The sequence below is a fragment of the Salvelinus fontinalis genome, chromosome 16, assembly GCF_029448725.1.
Source record: "Salvelinus fontinalis isolate EN_2023a chromosome 16, ASM2944872v1, whole genome shotgun sequence".
NCBI lineage: Eukaryota > Metazoa > Chordata > Actinopteri > Salmoniformes > Salmonidae > Salvelinus > Salvelinus fontinalis.
Window position 1 is genome coordinate 10,319,877 of NC_074680.1, and position 17,728 is coordinate 10,337,604.

Sequence of the window (17,728 nt, forward strand, 5' to 3'; positions counted from 1 at the left end):
GCTGCCATGGAGAGGAAATGGAAAAACTGAAATGAAAACAGGTCAGTGATGAAAGAAAAACTCAGAAGCGTGTCTAAAGTGTCCTGCTTAAGCCCGAGAGCTTTGGGACAGGAAGGGAGCGTAACTGGTTTAAAATCTACAACTATAGTTATTGGTCCACTATTTTACATCTAAATGAAGTACTTACACAGGGTTACAGGTGACCCAGATAAATGGGTGTGGACTACAAAACTACAGATATGGGATATTAATTTGATCACTCTATTGTTGCTGAGAATATTCCTGCAGAGCAGGAAATGCAAACGTATAGTTATGAGTATAGTGTAAAAGGCTTCTAAAGTTTGTAAATTCCACTTTGAAATTTCAGACTTGATTTGCTCTAATGAAAAATGTATCAACCCCTATAAAGATTTCCTACAACCGCAGTTTCGTGTTTTTGTTGAAAGAAGTGGAACTCTGTAAGGTCGTCGGCTGCCGTACCCCCTTCATATCAAGGTATTGATGAGCTGTGCATTCTTTTATGGGTAATTTCCTGTTGCTGCAGGGTTATTTCCCTTCTGTTCATGATTATTTTTCTGCTGTAGCAAACTGGATCAAATTAAGAGCTTACATCTGTAGACAAAATGCCAATGGCAGAGCTGTAACAATCCTATAGTTCCCACATTGCAACCCCCATAACTTTTAGGGTCCATCTGTCTGTCCTATTCATACATATTAAGCTGTTTATGATACTGTACTTTCATTGGCAAGGTTGAATGTCATAAATTAATATTATTGGCTGAAAACAATAAGTGCAAAAAATAATTTCAGACTAAATGAACTCAGGAACAAACAGTGTTGTTATGAAAGGCTATTAAGCTATAATGCAAAATAGTTGCTTAGAATAGCATTTCAGAGTAGAGGCTTAATTTTTCAATCATATAACTCTACCTCAATAATGCCTATTATGGGACAGATACGTTTTAATTAACATTTTTGGAATACATAACTGAATACATTAAATATGTATGAATGGGTGGAATATACAGTGTGAATATCTTTTTTGTTTCCACCATAGTGCATAAGTGAAGTATGACCATGTCCAATATATGAGCCATTAAAAATATACAACATAGCAAATTCATTGAATAAGCTACATTTGTCTAATACATGTCAAAGCTTTGGCTGTTCCAGACTGAGAGGCTGCATATTTAAAATATATAATTAATTGAACAGGCTAAATTTGTAAAACACATGTCTAAGCTTTGGCTGTTCCAGATTGAGAGGCAGTCATGCAGCCTCTTTATCTATTTAATACCCTTTCACGATCTATTGACTAATGGAATGGTCGCATCACCTAAAAACGACCTTCTTGGGTACACTACCTTTGTCTCCTGTTGACTAGCACTGGGCGCTGGCGACTGATGTGTCTCGTGCTGATCGCGCCCATTCTTGCCCAAACTCTCGTCCTGCATGATGTTAGCCGGTGGTATCATTTTCTCTCCTCTTGGCCAAAAATAACTGAAAGAGTAGCTTCGTGTTGCGTTGAGGAAGTTTTCACACTCTTAAATACCCCAGTTGGCTACATATTTCAGTGTTTTTCTGTCTTCGTCGTGACTTCTTCAACTGTCCTTGTGAAGAGAAGTCTGTCTGATGCCGGCAGTTCTGGAATACCGTAGATGATGTCTGGAATTCCGTCGAAAGGGAAAGGTAGGCTACAGAATCGACTCTGATGAAAATAAAACAATAGGGTGTGTAGAATAAGGTTTTAAAATTACCTTTAGGTATGTGGACACACACTTGTAAGCCACATGTGTTATAATTCGCCTACTATCGACTCTGTTCAGTACTTTCCACCACTCTTGTGCTGCGTAATGTTGCCAACAACACACCCGTGTCCATGCGCGCGCTGCCTCTGGTCTCGAGCTGTTCTTGCCCTTGCTGTCCTGTCAGTGATCAGCTGGATTCTGCTGTCAGCTTGTTTATCCGTGGATAGCTGAGCTAGAGATCTGTATATAATGACGAGATGATAATGCCTCCGCCCTAACAATGGGAGTCCTTGTCCCAAGGACGGGAAGGCAGGCAACAAGTTGAGGTGCAAAATAAATGGAAACGCATTGGGCTTATTTTGGACAGATTTTGGCTAGACTAAAACCTCTCGCTTACTCTCTGTTTGAGCGCTTGCCTCATGGCGGATGTGGGGGGATGGGGTCTTTCTTGTCAATGTAGTTTGGTAAGGCAGTCCCAGACATCCTTCTATTTTTGTCATCATACATTTCAGAAAGAATACTACATGAATTTGGTTATTATTATTGGGTCAGATTGAAGCAAGCAGCAGGCAGGCTATCATATTTAATATACAATGAGTGTGCAAAACATTAAGAACACCTTGCTAAGTTTGAGTTGCACCCTCCTTTGCCATCAGAACAGCCTCAAATTGGTGTTGAAAGTGTTCCATGGAGATAATGGCCCATGTTGATCTCAATGCTTCCCACAGTTGTCAAGTTGTCTGGATGTCCTTTGGATGGTGGACCATTCTTGATGTTTTTCCAAATCTCTAGTGTTCAGTGTTTTCATTCCTTAGCCCACTGCAACCGCAGTTTTGTGTTTTTGTTGATAGAAGTGGAACTCTGTAAGGTCGTCGGCTGCCGTACCCCCTTCGTGTCAAGGTATGATGAGTTGTGCATTCTTTTATGGGTCTTTGGGCAACAATGCTGTACTGGACTGTCAGTTGACTAACTGTAGCCCGTCTGTTGCTCTGTACAATTCGTGTCAGCCTCCTTTGTCCTCTAACATCAATGCCTGTCGTTGGCTGGATGTCCTTTGGGTGATGGACCATTCTTGATACACACAGGAAACTGCTGAGAATTTAAAAAAACAGCAGCATTACAGTTGTTGACACACTCAAACCTGGTGCACCTGGCACCTACTGTACTACCATACCCCGATCAAAGGCACTGAAATATTTTGTCTTACCCATTCACCCTCTGAATGGCACACATACACAATCCATGTCTCAATTGTCTCAAGGCTTAAAAATCCTTCGTTAACCTGTCTCCTTCCCTTCATCTACACGGATTGAAGTGGTGACAGGTGAGGGATAATAAGGGATCATAGCTTTCACCTGGATTCACCTGGTCACTCTATGTCATGGAAAGAGCAGGTGTTCCTAATGTTTTGTACACTCAATGTATACTGTATATTATAAACTGGGTGGTTCAAGCCCTGAATGCTGATTGGCTGAAAGCCGTGGTATATCAGACCACATACCACGGGTATGAAAAAACATGTATTTTTACCCTTCTAATTACGTTGGTAACCAGTGTATAATAGCAATAAGACACCTCGAGGGTTTGTGGTACATTGGCCATATACCACACCCTCTCTGGCTTTATTGCTTAAATATACGTGTTTGGTATTTTGGGCAATTTGTTTGCAGGGCCTTTGGATTCTACGGAAAATCTCAGTCAATGTCACCTCCCGGGTTCTGTAAGATTCATTCATACATTTATATAATATATTTTCTGAAATACTGTATGTTATACAATCATGATAAACTTTTCACTACAGTCTAATTCATATTCTGGCAATACTTTCACCTTGAAGTTCTATAATTTTCCTCTCACTCTCCAGATCCAGCATATCTAGTTTAAATTAGAACACTTGATGAAACTCTTTCAAGCAATTGGACCAAATGCCAGGACGTTTGGTATAATTAATTTGATTTTCTCCATACCTTCAACGTTACTTCCACAGTAGAGCAGAAACAGAATTCTGCGCGAGACAGTCAATACAATTAGACAGACATGCGTCTTTATTGCCAATCAGTTTGGTATTATTCCCCAATATGTTGTAGCCACAAACAAATTATGCATATATTTTTGATTTTTTTTCTCATGTGTTGTCATTATGTTTAAAATTTACTTGGTTTGTAGTGCAGAACTATAATGAAAAGCAAATTTACTCACAAATGAATCCCTGTCGTGTCATCCTAGTAGTGACAGATCACTCTGCCTCCCCCAAGGCTCCCCTGTGAGGTGATGTCCTTGAAATAATAGCAGAGCGAGCTAGACTGCAGCCTCTTTGTGACTTGAATACAAACACCACAACAGAGCAGGTTATGAAATACAGATATTATGCTACTGATCTTATATCAGGATGCATTAATCCAAAAATAGTAAGGGTCAGAAATAACAATAATCTTAACATCATAGGATTGTCTATATTTTTTTATTTAACTAGGCAAGTCAGTCAAGAACAAATTCTTATTTACAATGACGGCCTACCCAGGCCAAACCGGATGACACTAGGCCAATTGTGCGCCGCCCTATGAGATTCCCAATCACGGCCGGATGTGATACAGCCTGGATCCGAACCAGGGACTGTAGTGACGCCTCTTCCACTGAGATGCAGCGCCGTAGAACGCTGCGCCACTCGGGAGCCCATATGTCTGAAATCAATTCTGATATGTAGTTTACTCTACGAGTTTTGATATTATCCTGCAGGCCTTGTGCTGCTTGAAAATGAATGAAGACAGCAAGCCCTAAATAACATGGCAGTTGTGTGTATTCAAGGATGCCAAGGGAAGCCATGCTTCCCAAAAACATGTACCAACAAAAAAAATTAAAAGCATAAAATAATGTATCTTTCGTCTCTCTGTGTTTCATAATTTTCCTTCAATTCGCAAGAGGCTGAATGTATCTCACATGAGAAGGCATCTGAGTGAGCAAAACAGCGCCCCTCTGTCTCTCTATGTGTAGGCCATCTATCTGATACGGTCTGGTCCAAACGAGTATAACATTGTTGCCGCCCGTTGCATTGAAGGCAAGGGAAGCCAGCGAGCATCTGTCCTCCCTTGACAATCAGCATTGAGCTAAACTGAGCAAGCTCAACTGTGAATGGTCCTGGCGCAGCAACAAAACAGTGTTAAGGGAAGCCAGCTTGGATTTGCCGTGACTTCTATCAAATCCAATTGAAAGCATAAGTAATTTACAGAAAAACTTGAATTGTTGCATCTCGTTATGTTGTTGTCCTCCAGTGCCTAGCTAGCCAGCTAGCTAAAATTGTCCCTTTCCTGAATTAGCCATGGATGGAGATAGGGATTTGGACTTGTTGTTTTACTTAATTCTCCGTATTGGCCAATGATAATGACGGTGATTCTGATCCAACCATAAACTCATACATTGTTGTGCCCCTGGCCTGAGAGGATGGAAGTTTATTTTGGCCACAAAGTCTTTCTTTCATCAGCATAAAGACTCAACAGTGTCAGATCAACAGATTCATGACAATTCATTATCCCTAATGAAATCAGTCACAAGTGAGTGAGAAGAACTCACACAAGTGAGTGAGAGGAACTCACACAAGTGAGTGAGAGGAACTCACACAAGTGAGTGAGAAGAACTCACACAAGTGAGTGAGAAGAACTCACACAAGTGAGTGAGGGTGACTCAACCAAGATGGTGGGTTACCGAGAACCAACTCATCAGCAATTAAGACAAAAATGCATCACCACTTGCAGACAGGAAGTGGGAAAGTGAAGGAGAAGAAACACTATAATTTCTACTCTCAGCTGCTGGTCATGACTAAGAGCCAAAGGCTAGGAGAGATGCAGGGTTAATTATATCAAATTAAGGGTCTAGGCTGAGACACTGTGACGAGCTGACTTGTGTAATTTCATGGCTGACAGACTGATTATCACAGATTATTTCTTTTCTATCAGTTCTTTCTTTTTTTCTTTCTTTCCTTAAACACCAAGACTCTGCTTAAAGAAAACAAAGGCTACAGCTTCACCTCTGCCATTGGGAAAATTTTTGTCCAATTTACCACATTGTTCTCTCAGGCAAAAGTTCAGATATGACTGTTTGAAGACTTCCAGGGTTGGAAACTAGATTTATTTCGCATTATAACTCCAAAATGCAGTTGTGGTTCTAATCCAGGGGGTTTACAGTTTTTGCCAGTCTCTGGAAGAAATCCAGTGAGATTGTTTGCGTGTTATGGAACTCCACAGTATAATGTACATCCTATCAGGACAGGATCTACAAAGACATTTTGTAAGACTTCTCCTTGATTTAGCAAACAACACTATTGAAGTGCTAATCTTCAATGACCTTGTCAGTGAATGTTCACACTCTGTTCTTGGTACCAGAATCATAGTGCCAGGCAGCCACTTTATGGAATTATATTTGCTAGGTGGAATGAGGGATGATAAATACATGAATTAACTTGAAATTACCTTTTAAGCACTGCATGACTGAAAGTCTTGAATAATGAGAGGTCGTGATCATTAACTTCTCAACTGGATATAAATGGTTGCCAGCTTTATTTTTCACATTGGGGGAATTCCAAAGCACAGAAGAAACACTTAAAAATGACAAATATCCACTTGAAATAGTGTTGACATTCACAAGTTGACTGTTTGAGAGCCCAGTGCATGTGGTTCCCCTGGCAACATTTCAGCAATTTGCAATTTCCCCCAAATTCAGGAAATATTCCCCCAAATTCAATCGCATTCCACACTGCCCTTTCCCACCTGGACAAAAGGAACAGCTATGTGAGAATGCTGTTCATTGACTTCAGCTCAGCGTTCAACACCATAGAGCCCACAAAGCTCATTACTAAGATAAGGACCCTGGGACTAAACACCTCCCTCTGCAACTAGATCCTGGACTTCCTTACGGGCCGCCCCCCAGGTGGTAAGGGTAGGCAACAACACATCTGCCACGCTGATCCTCAACACGGGGGCCCCTCAGGGGTGTGTTCTTAGTCCCCTCCTGTACTCCCTGTTCACCCATGACTGCGTGGCCAAGCACAACTCCAACACCATCATTAAGTTTGCCGTCGACACAACAATGGGAGGCCTGATCACCGACAACGATGAGACAGCCTGTAAGGAGGAGGTCAGAGACCTGGCAGTGTGGGTCCAGGACAACAACCTTTCCCTCATTGTGAGCAAGACAAAGAAGTGAATCGTGGACTACAGGAAAAGGAAGGCTGAACACGCCCCCATTCACATCGATGGTGCTGTAGTGGAGTGGGTCGAGAGTTTCAATTTCCTTGGTGTCCACATCACCAACAAACTTCATGGTCCAAACACACCAAGACAGTTGTGAAGAGGGCACGACAACACCAATTCCCCCTCAGGAGACTAAAAATATTTGGAATGGATCCCCAGATCCTCAAAAAGTTATACAGCTGCACCCTCGAAGAACATCCTGACTGGTTGCATCACTGCCTGGTATGGAAACTACTCGGCATCCGACTGTAAGGTGCTACATAGGGAAGTGCTTATGGCCCAGTACATCACTGGCTTCCTGCCATCCCGGACCTATATACTAGGCCGTGTCAGTGGAAGGCCCAAAAAAATTGACAAAAATTCCAGTCACCCAAGTCATAGACAGTTCTCTCTAATACCGCACAGCAAGCGGTACCGGAACGCCAAGTCTTAGTCCAAAAGGCTGCTGAACAATTAATAAAATGGTCACCCGGACTGTTTACATTGACCCCCCTTTGATTTTACACTGCTGCTACTCACTGTTCATTATCTATGCATAGTCACTTTACCCCTACCTACATATACAAATTACCTTGACTAACCTGTACCCCCGCACATATATAGCCTCTATTGTTTTTTTATTGTGTTACTTTTTATCGTATTTTCTTAACTCGATTTCTTGAACTGCATTAAAGGCTTGTAAGTAAGCATTTCACGGTAAGGTTGTGTTCGGCGAATGTGCCAAATAAAGTTTGATTTGATTTGAAAATTCCATAATTCCATAGTCCATTAGCTTGTGTATTAAATTAAATTAAATTGTATTTGTCACATGCTTCGTAAACAACAGGTCTAGACTAACGATGAAATGCTTGCGGGTCCTTTTCCAACAATGCAGAGTTAAAGATAAAAAATAAAATAGAAATAGTGACACGAGGAATAAACACACATTGAATAACGAATAACAATAGCAAGTAAAAATAACATAGCTATATACAGGTAGTACCAGTACGAAGTCGATGTGCATGGGTACGATGTAATTTAGGTAGCTTGTACATATAGGTACTGTAGGGGTAAAGTGACTAGGCAACAGGATAGATAATAGACAGTAGCAGCAGCGTATGTGGTGAGTGTGAAAGTGTGTGTATGTGAGTGTGTGTGGCGTCATTATGCATGTGTGCAAATGTTAAGTGTGTGTGTGTGTGTGTGTGTGTGTGTGTGTGTGTGTGTGTGTGTGTGTGTGTGTGTGTGTGTGTGTGTTGGGATGTCATTGTAAGTATGTGTGCGTGTGTGGGTAGAGTCAGTGCAAGAGAGTTAGTGAAAAATAAATAAATAGATATAAATTAAATGTTTACGTTGACAGCTTCTGTACAGCCGGTGGATAAGAATGATTGGAAAGTGTAAAGGGTAAGAGTTCTTTGTGTAATCTATTCTGGGAGAGAACTGTATGGCACAAGCCCATCTATTAGCAATCAACTGAATTCTAAATGGGAGAAAATGGAAATCAAATAAAGAATACCCCAATCACAGCCCTTTAACAACCTAATGTACAGTACCGACACCAATATCAACCATCCTTTGATTTCATTTCAGATGAAGAAATATAGAAACTCAGGCTTTTGGTGGCCATTCAAAGGATTGTATTTACTATATGGATGTTGTGTGATACACAGAGAATAGAGAAACAATGGGTTTGGCTGTGATAGATGCGCCTTTTGCGATAACGGTCAATGCCTTGGGAGTACCTTTCATGATTTAGTCCTTGTACGTTGCAGTCATATCTACAGAATCAGTGCTGTGCTGTCAGACCCACTGCCTCCAGAGAACACACACACACACCACACACACATAACATCCATTAGAGCCCACAGATGCTACTCATTAAGGGGAGGTCATTTCAAGTCTCTCAGCGGTCTCATCACCTACTGTGTGTGGCTACAGTCTAGTATAAAAACACGCTCAATATTCTCGAATGCATTCAAAAGCCTGCTTTTTACCATTATGACATTACATTTATAGTCATCACAAAGCAACAAGAGGGGCTGGTGTGTTAGTAATAATAATAATACAAGTAATAATCATATGTGTTCAATTGAGAGCGCTTCTGCGTTTTCTCAGCTCTCAATATACGAACATCTACACAGTCTGGTCCAAGACCACAGCCTTTCCACCAGTCCCTATGATGCCAGGACCATTCTGTGGCTCACACCATTCTGTAGGCCTATGAAAAGCCTGAGCACCTCCCATTAGATATGGCTAATCTCTTAAAGGCTGTGGTCCTGATGGGAGCATCTTTCCTGGGTTAAGCCACCCAGTCCTGAATGCTGTCCTGTACTGCCTCCATTATCCATGCATTAGCCTCTGGGAAAGGGGCTAGCTACCAAGAGACCTGTTTTTATTTATTTTTTGTGTTTTTTATGTGTATTGTTCTGCCACAAGCATTTGGCATTTAGCACCTTATTGGTAATGTTGACTCTCCCAAACCACATGTTACACGTTACACATGTACACATTGTAATGATGTCACTGTCGCTGCCAAACCACACCCAATTCAAACACGGTATGATAATTATGGAGGCAAATGGAGATATTGGCTACAGAATCAAGGTTTTGTCTATGAGCCATCTGCATCTGTGATTACCATGCTAATCCTTACATAGCAGATGATGATATAGGCTACTAGGTTTCAGAAGCACTAAATATACAGAAGCCTCAACATTCTCAGTACCTTCACCATGTTGTCAGATCTTCTGGGTTTATTTAGGGACCTGTCGAGTTAAGCATGTGTGAATAATGTACTGGGGTGCTCACTAGCTGTTTGCAGGTTGGCATCAAGGAGCTGAGAATACTACACTGAACAAAAATATAAAGGCAACATGTAAAGTGTTGGTTTCCTGTTTCATGAGCTGAAATAACAGATCCCAGAAATGTTCCATATGCAACATTTGGCCACAAATTTGTTTACATCCCTGTTAGTGCGCATTTCTTCTTTGCCAAGATAATCCATCCACGTGACAGGTGTGACATATAAAGAATCTGGTTAAACAGCGTGATCTTTACACAGTTGCACCTTGTGCTGGGGACAATAAAAGGCCACTCTAAAATGTGCAGTTTGTCACACAACACAATGCCACAGATGTCTCAAGTTTTGAGGGAGTGTGCAATTGGAATGCTGACTGCAGGAATGTCCACCAGAGCTGTTACCAGAGAATTTAGTGTTAATTCCTCTACCATAAGCTGCCTCCAACTTCGTTTTAGAGAATTTGGCAGTATGTCCAACCGGACCACGTGTATGGCGTTGTGTTGGCGAGCGATTTTCTGATGTCAACGTTGTGAACAGAGTGCCCCATGGTGGCGGTGGGGTTATGGTATGGGCATGCATAAGCTAAGGACAACGAACATAATTGCATTTTATTGATGGCAATTTGAATGCACAAAAATACTGTGACGAGATCCTGAGGCCCATTGTGAGGCCCATTTTTTTAAAGGTATCTGTTACCAACAGATGCATATCTGTATTCCCAGTCATGTGAAATCCATAGATTAGAGGTAATTCATGTATTTCAATAGACTGATTTCGTCATATGAACTGTAACTCAGTAAATCAATGAAATTGTTGCATGTTGCGTTTATATTTTTGTTCAGTATAGATATACACGGTTCCAATTCCACACTGAATATTTAATGATTTCACACAAAATTGTGCTATATTGAAATAATATGATACAGCTGCTTGGTTCCCTCCCTATAATGCTCTACAGTTAACCTAGAATTTGTCACTAGTACTGACATAACATATGCAGAAAGGCTTTTTATGGCTATTTGTTTTGACTTTTGTTCGAGATTGTTTTGCGATACTGTAGAACACATTTCCCTATGCCGGCTGCTAAATTCTCATTCCACACCAAAAACAGTGCCAGAATGAGGTAAGATGATAAATATAACTGTAGATTGGAAATGGACTGTCTATCTCTCTCTGCTTCATGAATTACATTTGCCTTGGTGCTGATCAGAATGTCAGGGTACCATTTCTTTCTTAATGCATCAGAAGCTTTGTCACCCTTGTCTGCCAAAATCTCAACTTCCCTCTTTTTGGTTCTCAGCTCCCCTGAGAGACTAAACATGTCGGCCAGTTATTCTTAGAATGTAGTTTCCTTCATCCACACATGGTGTTAACTGCTTTGATGCCAACAAGAAATGGTAAAGGTAACACTTTACATTACAGTGCTAATTATCACTGTTTATTAGGTGAGAATGTACTGTACTGTACTTACATATTTATGTGGTAATACTTCTATTTTTAAATAACCACTATATCAACAAGTTCTTACGTAAGATGTTCTTTGGATGTTACCCTGATGTGATACCACTGTAATGTAATGTGTCAGGTCATCTGCAAAAATGTAACAACAAATCATTGTTTTGAGTGAGGAGGAAAATTATTTCACAATGTCTAAATCATGCTGACATCACCCTGTAAAAAACTTCCTCGTAAAAATCCAGTAAAATTGACCTTTAAAGGTGAGGCGCTGCGAATGTATCTGTATTTCAGTGAAATTTCTAAGTTATGGATGAAAGATTGCTTATTCTTTGGCATAATCGCCTTTCTTTGGTATGAATTCTCGCTGATGGCCATATTAACTATTACAGGCTGTGGGAATGTCAGCACTGCAGTTATTCTAATGGGATTTTGATCAGGACGCTAACAAGCTTTGAATCTCATACTGACAGAGAAGACCTCAACCTAAGGATGTTGAAAACAAAAATGTGACCTGAAATATACTGTGACCCCACCCCACATGACCTGACACACACCTCCCATACTGTCTATACCGACTGGGGATGGCGGAAAGAGGCACAGCGTGTGTTTGGAGTAATGGGTAAATGGATTCCCTAAGAAGCTGTGCACTGGCACCGGGCTAATTAACCCAACTCATAATGAGGAATCCAAGGAACGGTCTCAGCAGGGAGGTAGACTGATAAGAGATAAAAGACAGAAACTATTATTATAGTGAATGTTGCTTTTAAGATAAAAATGATAATCGATGGCGGTGCACAGTATCACTTTTTTAAACAGAATAATATTGATACCATGGTCAGGGTGTAGTAGTGCCTGTGGAGCACCAAATTGCACTTTGATATCACCATTTGATATCAATTATGATTATGTCTGATGTGAGAGCGGGTGTGTGTTATATCATAAAAACTCAATAGGTGTAACTCAATATCACAAAAACAAAATTTATTGAAAAGGTCAAATGCACTGCCTAAACTCTTAGAATGGAGAAAATATAGTACTCCCTTTTCATTGTCTTTGCCAAGTGTCATGTTTTGAACTTTTCATCCTGTGTATTTCATCCGGTGACGCAAACCACTGAACCCCTAAGACCATGATGCTGGTCTCCAGCTGGTCACTCTGTCTCTGTGTTCACCAGCCAGCGTTAATGAGGCTGCAGACTTGGGCTGAAAACAGCACGCAACAGTAACAGCAGCCCCCTGCCTCACTGAAAGCATCTCTCTCCTAGAGTGGCACTGTGGTAAAGGCTGCCTAACCCCAGGGAGAGATGCAACACATATTGAGGGCTCACACAGTGAAGATGGTCTGGTTGTATTTTTCCCCTAATAAATGTTCTAGCGCGTATTCCTCTCATTCCCTCAATCCACACATTGCTCATTCTTAGCTGAGGTGATACCTCTATATAAGTAATAATTGTCCGAAGGTATTATGAGTGTAGCAAAATAATACATGTCACCTTTCAGTAGGCACATACAAGGATGATGCAGTTTCTTCAACATATGCTGCTGTGCTGAACAACATTTTCACCTAAAAGCAACATGCTCACCTAACATACCTAAGAGAAAATGCCACAACACTTTAGAGGAAGCCGTCAGTTGTTTAACTTTCATTAAAGGTTTTTCTTACTGTACTGTACAGGAGGTCTAAAATGTAGTGGCTTAATCGTGTATGTCTGAACCTGACATATTGGAATATGGCTCTAAATAGCACAATGTGTGGTCCCTTGTTTTTGGCGAACTCTGGGGCTGTGTGCTTTAAACTGAATGCCAGGGGGAACGCGCTCATATCTCTCCCATAACCTCTACCTATCTAATGTGGTTATTAGTTAGCATAATGTTGGCACAAGGTCTTATAGTCAGCACTAAAGATGTATGTCATACATGCTGAATGTATATGAAACGACTTCCACCGAAGGTGGCTCCTCTTCCTGTTCGGGCGGCGCTCGGCGGCCGTCGTCACCGGTCTACTAGCTGCCACCGATTCCCTTTTCCTTTTCTGTTGGTTATGTCTGTATTGGTTTCACCTGTTTCTCGTTTGGGGTTTTGTTCAGGGCTATTGAAGCCTTCTAGGCCCGCCTGCTTTTGTGCGGGCTTGTTTTCTGTTCTGTTTGTGGATGGTTGTGTTTGGTTCTGTTTTTGGACTGTTTGGTGTCCTATTTTGGGGAGGTCATTATTTTCGCCTGTTGTTGTTGGCATGACCTTATTCTTACCGGTATAAATACGGCAAACCCGAAGAACCCTCTGCTCTCTGCGCCTGACTCCGCACCCACCACTCCTAGCTACGTGACAAAAGCATTGCTATATTATGCTACTATCTGTCATACCGTTCCTCAGTTGTTAACTGTGATGGTAAACCATTCTCTTTTTGATATTCTCATAAATGTTAAGGTATTGTATTATGGCAGCCGATAACTCAGTTTCAACTCAGTTTTGTTTGCTACATATATCTTTCAAGATAACCATCACATGCAAAAGCATTGCTTTTATATTTGAAAAATTTGAATTTCCCTTTGATCTATATGGGGAGAGCTTAGATAAGATGTTTCATATATATACAGAGATGTATCATTTGACATGAAAAAGGGCAGTAACACTTTATAATAAAGTTGTTTATAAATATGTGAATAACTAGCTTACTAACATTTACAAATGTGTGACTAATGATTAATAAATGGTAAGCAAACTCTTTGCAAAGGACTTACAAATGGTTTATCACTGAACATTATTATAAAGTGTAACCAAAAGGGCATTGGCATACAGCATCAGTATTAGGAGGATGTTTTATGAAACCATGTTAAATCACATGTACATTTTCATTCATTTTTAACATTATTTACAGTACTGTATATTCTGATTGTGTCATTTTGGTCATGGTCAATTTCAGTGTGCGACACCTGTGCGACAGTAGGTTAGCCACCATTGCTAAATCAAGCACATTGTTTTTGTGAAGGCAGGCACAAACACTAATGGAGTGGGCAACATCACAAAAGCATGAATCATCTCTGACTGAAAATGAATTATTTGTGTTCTGATGCAAGAAATGTCCAATTGCTCACCAGTAGTTATTACACTATATATACAAAAGTATGTGGACACCCCTTCAAATTAGTGGATTTGGCTATTTCAGCCACACCCGTTGCTGGCAGGTGTATAAAATCGAGCACACAGCCATGCAGTCTCCATAGACAAACATTGTCAGTAGAATGGCATGTACAGAAGAGCTTAGTGACTTTCAATGTGGCACCGTCATAGGATGCCACCTTTCCAACAAGTCAGTTTGTCAAATTTCTGCCCTGCTAGAGCTGCCCCGGTCAACTGTAGGTATTGTTATTGTGAAGTGGAAACATCTAGGAGCAACAACGGCTCAGCTGTGAAGTGGTAGGCCGCACAAGCCCACAGAACGGGATCGACGAGTGCTGAAGCGCATAGCACTCACTACCGAGTTCCAAACTACATCTGGAAGCAACATCAGCACAAGAACTGTTCATCTGGAGCTGTGCACAATGCCAAGCATCAGCTGGAGTGGTGTAAAGCTCACCACTATTGGACTCTAGAGCATTGGAAACGTGTTCTCTGGAGTGATGAATCACGCTTCACCATCTGGCAATCCGACTGACTAATCTGGGTTTGGCGGATGCCGGTAGAACACTACCTGCCCGAATGCATAGTGCCAACTGTAAAGTTTGGTGGAGGGGGAACAATGGTCTGTGGCTATTTTTCATGGTTCGGGCTAGGCCCCTTAGTTCCAGTGAAGGGAAATCTTAACGCTACAGCATACAATGACATTCTAGACGATTCTGTGCTTCCAACTTTGTGGCAACAGTTTGGGGAAGGCCCTTTCCTGTTTCAGCATGACAATGGCCTCGTCCACAAAGCGAGGTCTATACAGAAATGGTTTGTCGAGATCGGTGTGGAAGAACTTGACTGGCCTGCACAGAGCCCTGACCTCAACCTCATCAAACACCTTTGGGATGAATTGGAATGTTGATTGTGAGCCAGGCCTAATCGCCCAACATCAGTGCCCGTCCTCACCAATGCTCCTGTGGCTGAATGGAAGCAAGTCCCCGCAGCAATGTTCCAACATCTAGTGGAAAGTCTTCCCAGGAGAGTGGAGGCTGTTATAGAGGCAAATGGGGGACCAACTCCATATTAATGATTTTGGAATGAGATGTTCGACGAGCAGGTGTCCACATATTTTTGGTCATTTAGTGCATTTATATTAGACTAAATGGCTTTATTTGTGCGTATAACTCCAGAAGCTATGACGGAATCAACAGGCACTCTGCTACATGAACTGAATAATCAACATTTGTTGGGTTGCTGAAGAAAGCAGCACAAATAATTCAATTTTTCTCCTGTAATTGTTAGCTCAGCATCAATTCTCCTCCCAAGTCATATTCTTACCATATGAATCTCATTATTGTTTTGAAAGAACGTGTTAGTCCTATCTGACAAAAAACAAACTCAGTGACATGAAACACATTATTTTGGTAATGAACCCCAATAACACTTCAATTATACCCTATAAAGTAAATATTTAATAGACACAGAGAGATACTTCAAGAATATATGATAATTCTGATATTACCCCCCCATAAATTATATTGGTTTCTTCATTTGGTCTTTAGTGTTACAGCAACATAACATGTCTCCGCTAACCCAGAAGCCTTGTTACCAGAGTGCCATCTGTGGAAGACAACTGCCTCGCCTCAGTTTCTAATCAAAACGTGACCCTGAGCTGAGGATGAGGGGAAAAAGACTGCACAATTACTCTCATTCTCCCCCCCCCTCTCTCTCTCTCTCTCTTTCGCTCTGTTTCTCTCTCTTTCTCCAGCTCTTATCCCTTTTATCAGCTATTGGAGGCAGCTGGCGGCGGAGGCAGGCTGGGAGTAGGCCAGCCAGGATGAAAGAACTGTGCCCCAAATCATACCCTTTGTTACAAAGGTGTCATATTAACTCCAAACCCCCCACACAAGAAGACAGCTGCCTCGAACAGAACCATGGTGATGGCATTCTCCAATTAACGGTGTAACTGATGATTTTGAGCATCCCAAAAATATCTGGGTTTGTATTGTTTTCAAACAGGACTGATCCTCAGCTCCTCTCTGTTTGACAATCCTCTAATCCATACAAAAACCAAATGAAGCGTCATGAACACATTTGTGAATCTAACTTTATGCCGTTGGGGTCAATTTCACCTCAATCTCATTTTAGGAATTTTATCACACTCCAATATGATGGGATGCCATGTCCAGAATAACTTGGAATGATTTCTCACCTGTACAGAAAAGACAATAAATATGGAATACATGTTCAAAATACTTTCAAATGAGCAAAGCCATAAATCTATGTAGTGACGAAAACACTGTTCATTTCTGATAATTCAGCACAATTAATATGTCATGAGATTAGTGGAGCTCTTAAGAAAAAACAGTCAGTGAGTTAGCGAGACAGCTTTCAGCCAAGACTGATTCACAATAGGTAGTTTGAAGGTCAACAACATTAGTGTTGAACTACAAAGCTATATTGCGTGATAGTTCCCTAGTGTGAGTCCTCCTTCATTTCCCGAGTGCTATCTGAGTACCATTAAGGACACACTTTATTTTCCATTACAAAGCATCAAGAGGAGAGGCCAAACATATTTTCAAAAGCAGGAGAAATCAGAATGCTGAAAATAGATCCAAATGAATATACAGTACATCCGATAAGGAGACCCTCTTTGTTGTTGAGACTTTCTTGTCTTGGCTGTGAATCATAAGCATTTGGTGTATTTGAGGCGACTGAGGTGGGTGGTGAGGGTGGTGGGGGTGTTCCCCAAGACTCTTGTCCTCCATTTAGTTTAACAACACCTAATTGGCTGTTGCTACGATACCTCCCGATGCATGATGTCAGGAGGCAAGAAATGACTCCCCAAGTACACGCAAAAAGGATTTCCAATTTTTTATACTCATCCTGGGAACCATTTATTGCACTGCAACAGACCTCATCACGCCCAGCTTTGACTAAGTCATACACTCTTAGAAAAAAGGTTTCGAGATGGGTTCTTCGGCTGTCCCCGTGGGAGAACCCTTTGAAGAACCATTTTTGGTTCCAAGTAGAACCATTTCTGATTACAGGCAGAACCCTCTGTGGAAAGGATTCTACATTGAACCCAAAAAGGGTTCTACATGGAACCAAAAAGGGGTCTTCAAAGGGTTCTCCTACGGGGACAGCCGAATAACCCTTTTTTCTAAAAGTGTATTCATTTGAAGTAAATGCGAGGGTGATCAAGATTCAACCCAGTGTCCATAGTGTATATTCTTGTCATTATAACAATCTAAAAGTTGTCAGAACCCCTTTGAAAGATTGCACAGTTTTAGTTGTAGTTCTGGTAGTTTAGATATTGTTAAGTGATTGATTACTTCATAAAACCTATGAATGATAGCGCTGTATATTCCTGCGCCTCCATCTCACCATTTAGTAGAC

General features: G+C 41.2%; 2 protein-coding genes across 2 annotated transcripts in view; one reads left to right on the top strand and one right to left on the bottom strand.

Moving 5' to 3' along the window:
* LOC129812625 (SH3 and cysteine-rich domain-containing protein-like) overlaps positions 1-1,475 on the bottom strand; it is a 90,773-nt gene extending 89,298 nt beyond the window's left edge. The window contains exon 1 of the mRNA XM_055864353.1: positions 1,365-1,475. Coding sequence (XP_055720328.1) covers positions 1,365-1,475 — 111 coding nt within the window. The remainder of the gene's footprint in view (positions 1-1,364) is intronic.
* Positions 1,476-1,595: 120 nt separating this feature from the next.
* LOC129812624 (oxidation resistance protein 1-like) overlaps positions 1,596-17,728 on the top strand; it is a 56,018-nt gene continuing 39,885 nt past the window's right edge. Inside the window, exon 1 of the mRNA XM_055864351.1 lies at positions 1,596-1,689. The gene's annotated coding sequence lies outside the window, so the exon portion shown is untranslated. The remainder of the gene's footprint in view (positions 1,690-17,728) is intronic.